Source organism: Blastocystis hominis, assembly GCF_000151665.1.
Source record: "Blastocystis hominis, Singapore isolate B (sub-type 7) whole genome shotgun sequence assembly, scaffold_18".
NCBI lineage: Eukaryota > Bigyra > Opalinata > Blastocystidae > Blastocystis > Blastocystis hominis.
In genome coordinates, this window is record NW_013171825.1 from 24,724 (window position 1) to 26,935 (window position 2,212).

Sequence of the window (2,212 nt, forward strand, 5' to 3'; positions counted from 1 at the left end):
ATATATTCGCGGCCCTGGGGTCGTTTCCGCAGAAGCTCATATTATGTCAGTATTATTCTTTCTATTTCAATCAATCTCTGAAAGAAAATGACAAAGAAATACTGTCTATCAAGGAATCTATTAATACTAACTCAAAAACAAATGAAATAACAACAAGTATATTATACAATAATACGCATACTGATCAAAGCAATGTTTGCAATTCTACGTTAGTCTATCCTGAATATGCTCATTCTACTCAGTGCTATCCTCATTTGTATTTGTTAATTTATATTTGATGATTATAGACATATCCAATCTCTGTTTGTCCACAAATCGTTTCCTAATCCGCGACCACCAATTATGGAACGAGGGATTGTTTATTACTTGTATACTCAAAACAGATGTGGTGAAAATCCAAGATATCTAAAGGAGGTGGAAAGGAACAGTGCAGCTGTTAAGGCAAAAGATCCTAATGCCAAAATTGCTGTAGTTACTAACTGTGACATTGTTGCATCAACTGCAAAGCTAATTGATGTGATTGTCCCAGTTCATAATGAAGATGTGGTGCAAACCAGTAAAAAGCAATGGCTCACTCGTGTGTTGTACAATGCTTATCTTCCATTCAATTATTCTTTTATCACGGATACTCATGTTTATCCTTGTGATAATAAGTCCTATACTGATATCTTTGATCTATTCAAAATATCCAAGATCGATATTTCGTTTTCTTGTAGAGTGAACCGTGGACCTTCACCTTCTGGAGGAGCCATATTATCAAAATGGGGAAAAGGAAGTTATGAATTTTGGATCAGAACCTATAAACTCCAAGCACGAAAACACATTTTTGATGATCAAAGTCCGATGTATTCAACCATGAAAGAGTACCGAGACAAATTGTTTTCATTTAGATGGTTGAGCAGTAACTATTTTTGGGCTTCCCATGGAATTACTGAAAAGGGAGTATTTTCAGGTCCTGCTCGTTGTTACAGGAGTTCAGTGGTTGCGACAGGTCCTTTACGATGGATTCATGGAAGTCCAGATCAATGTGAAATAATGAATGGAAAAGATAGAGAACTAATAAATAAACCTAGAGCATGGTTTTTAAGCGGCACATGCAATACCACAGCCAAAGGAGTCAAGGTTATAACATCTAGTGCAGAAATGAAGAAAGCCGTTTATCCTTATGAAGCACCCAAACTTGAATGGGATGTAGATTACAATAAGAAACCAAGAACAGATTTATTTTGGAAATATTGGTGTGTTTGTTTCAATTCATAATTTCGAATATCATACTATCATTATTTGATCGATTGGTTTGCTATATCCTGAACACATCAAAAGAATGAGCATGATTGCCGAAATTAGAAATAATGGAAAAGGAAGATTTCCATAGTTGTAGAATACATCTATATTGAGCGATTCCATTTTGAGATACAATTCTTCGAGAATTTCAAGTTGCAGTCGCTGCTCTTCTAAATCACATGAAAAGTGCTTTGCAGCTTCCTGGAATTTTCTTGTATTCCCTCTTGCTGTAAATCTATGGAATTATCTCTTAGAATATGTACATCAAATGATGTCATTTCGATTATACTTGTGAATGCTACTACCCTACTGAAACTCCAAAGATCTGGTAGAGAATGCTATGACCTCAGTTTTGTTGTTGATTATATATATTATGTTGATGAATAGTAGATCTCTAATTCTCCCAGTTATTTCATTGACGATTCATACTATATCTTCGGTATTTTGCTCGCTTATTGCCCTCATATCCAGACTAAGGCTAAGGACTCTGCTAACTCTATGAACCCCATCTTTGCTGCTACTCCCAAGAACTTCCGCATTGGAGATGTTCTGGTACGATAGCGCTCTGTTCGGCCTATTTTCATTGCCTAAGAAGGATCTCTCCAGATTCCTGAAGTGGCCCCGTTACGTGATCATCCAGAGACAGCGTAAGATTCTGAGCCAGCGTCTGAAGGTTCCTCCCACCATGAATTAGTTCAGCCATGTGTTGGACAAGAACCAGGCTGCTGAGGTGTTCCGTCTGATGAACAAGTACGCTCCTGAGACGGAGGCCGAGAAGAAGGCTCGTCTGGAGGCTGCTGCCAAGGCGAAGGCTGAGGGTAAGCCCGTGGAGGAGAAGCGTGCTCTGGTTGTGAAGTACGGTCTGGACAACGTGACGAAGCTGGTGGAGCGCAAGAAGGCCAAGCTGGTTCTGATTGCCAACGACGTG

General features: G+C 38.9%; 1 protein-coding gene; it reads left to right on the plus strand.

Moving 5' to 3' along the window:
- Window positions 1–1,750: 1,750 nt before the first annotated feature.
- GSBLH_T00002233001 (uncharacterized protein) overlaps window positions 1,751–2,212 on the plus strand; it is a gene marked incomplete at its 3' end in the record, with an annotated part of 713 nt that continues 251 nt past the window's right edge. The window contains 2 exon segments of the mRNA XM_013040772.1: window positions 1,751–2,102; window positions 2,120–2,212. The exon segment at window positions 2,120–2,212 is cut by the window's right edge and continues 251 nt beyond it. Of these exon segments, the coding sequence (XP_012896226.1) occupies window positions 2,027–2,102; window positions 2,120–2,212 (169 nt within the window). The 5' untranslated portion in view covers window positions 1,751–2,026.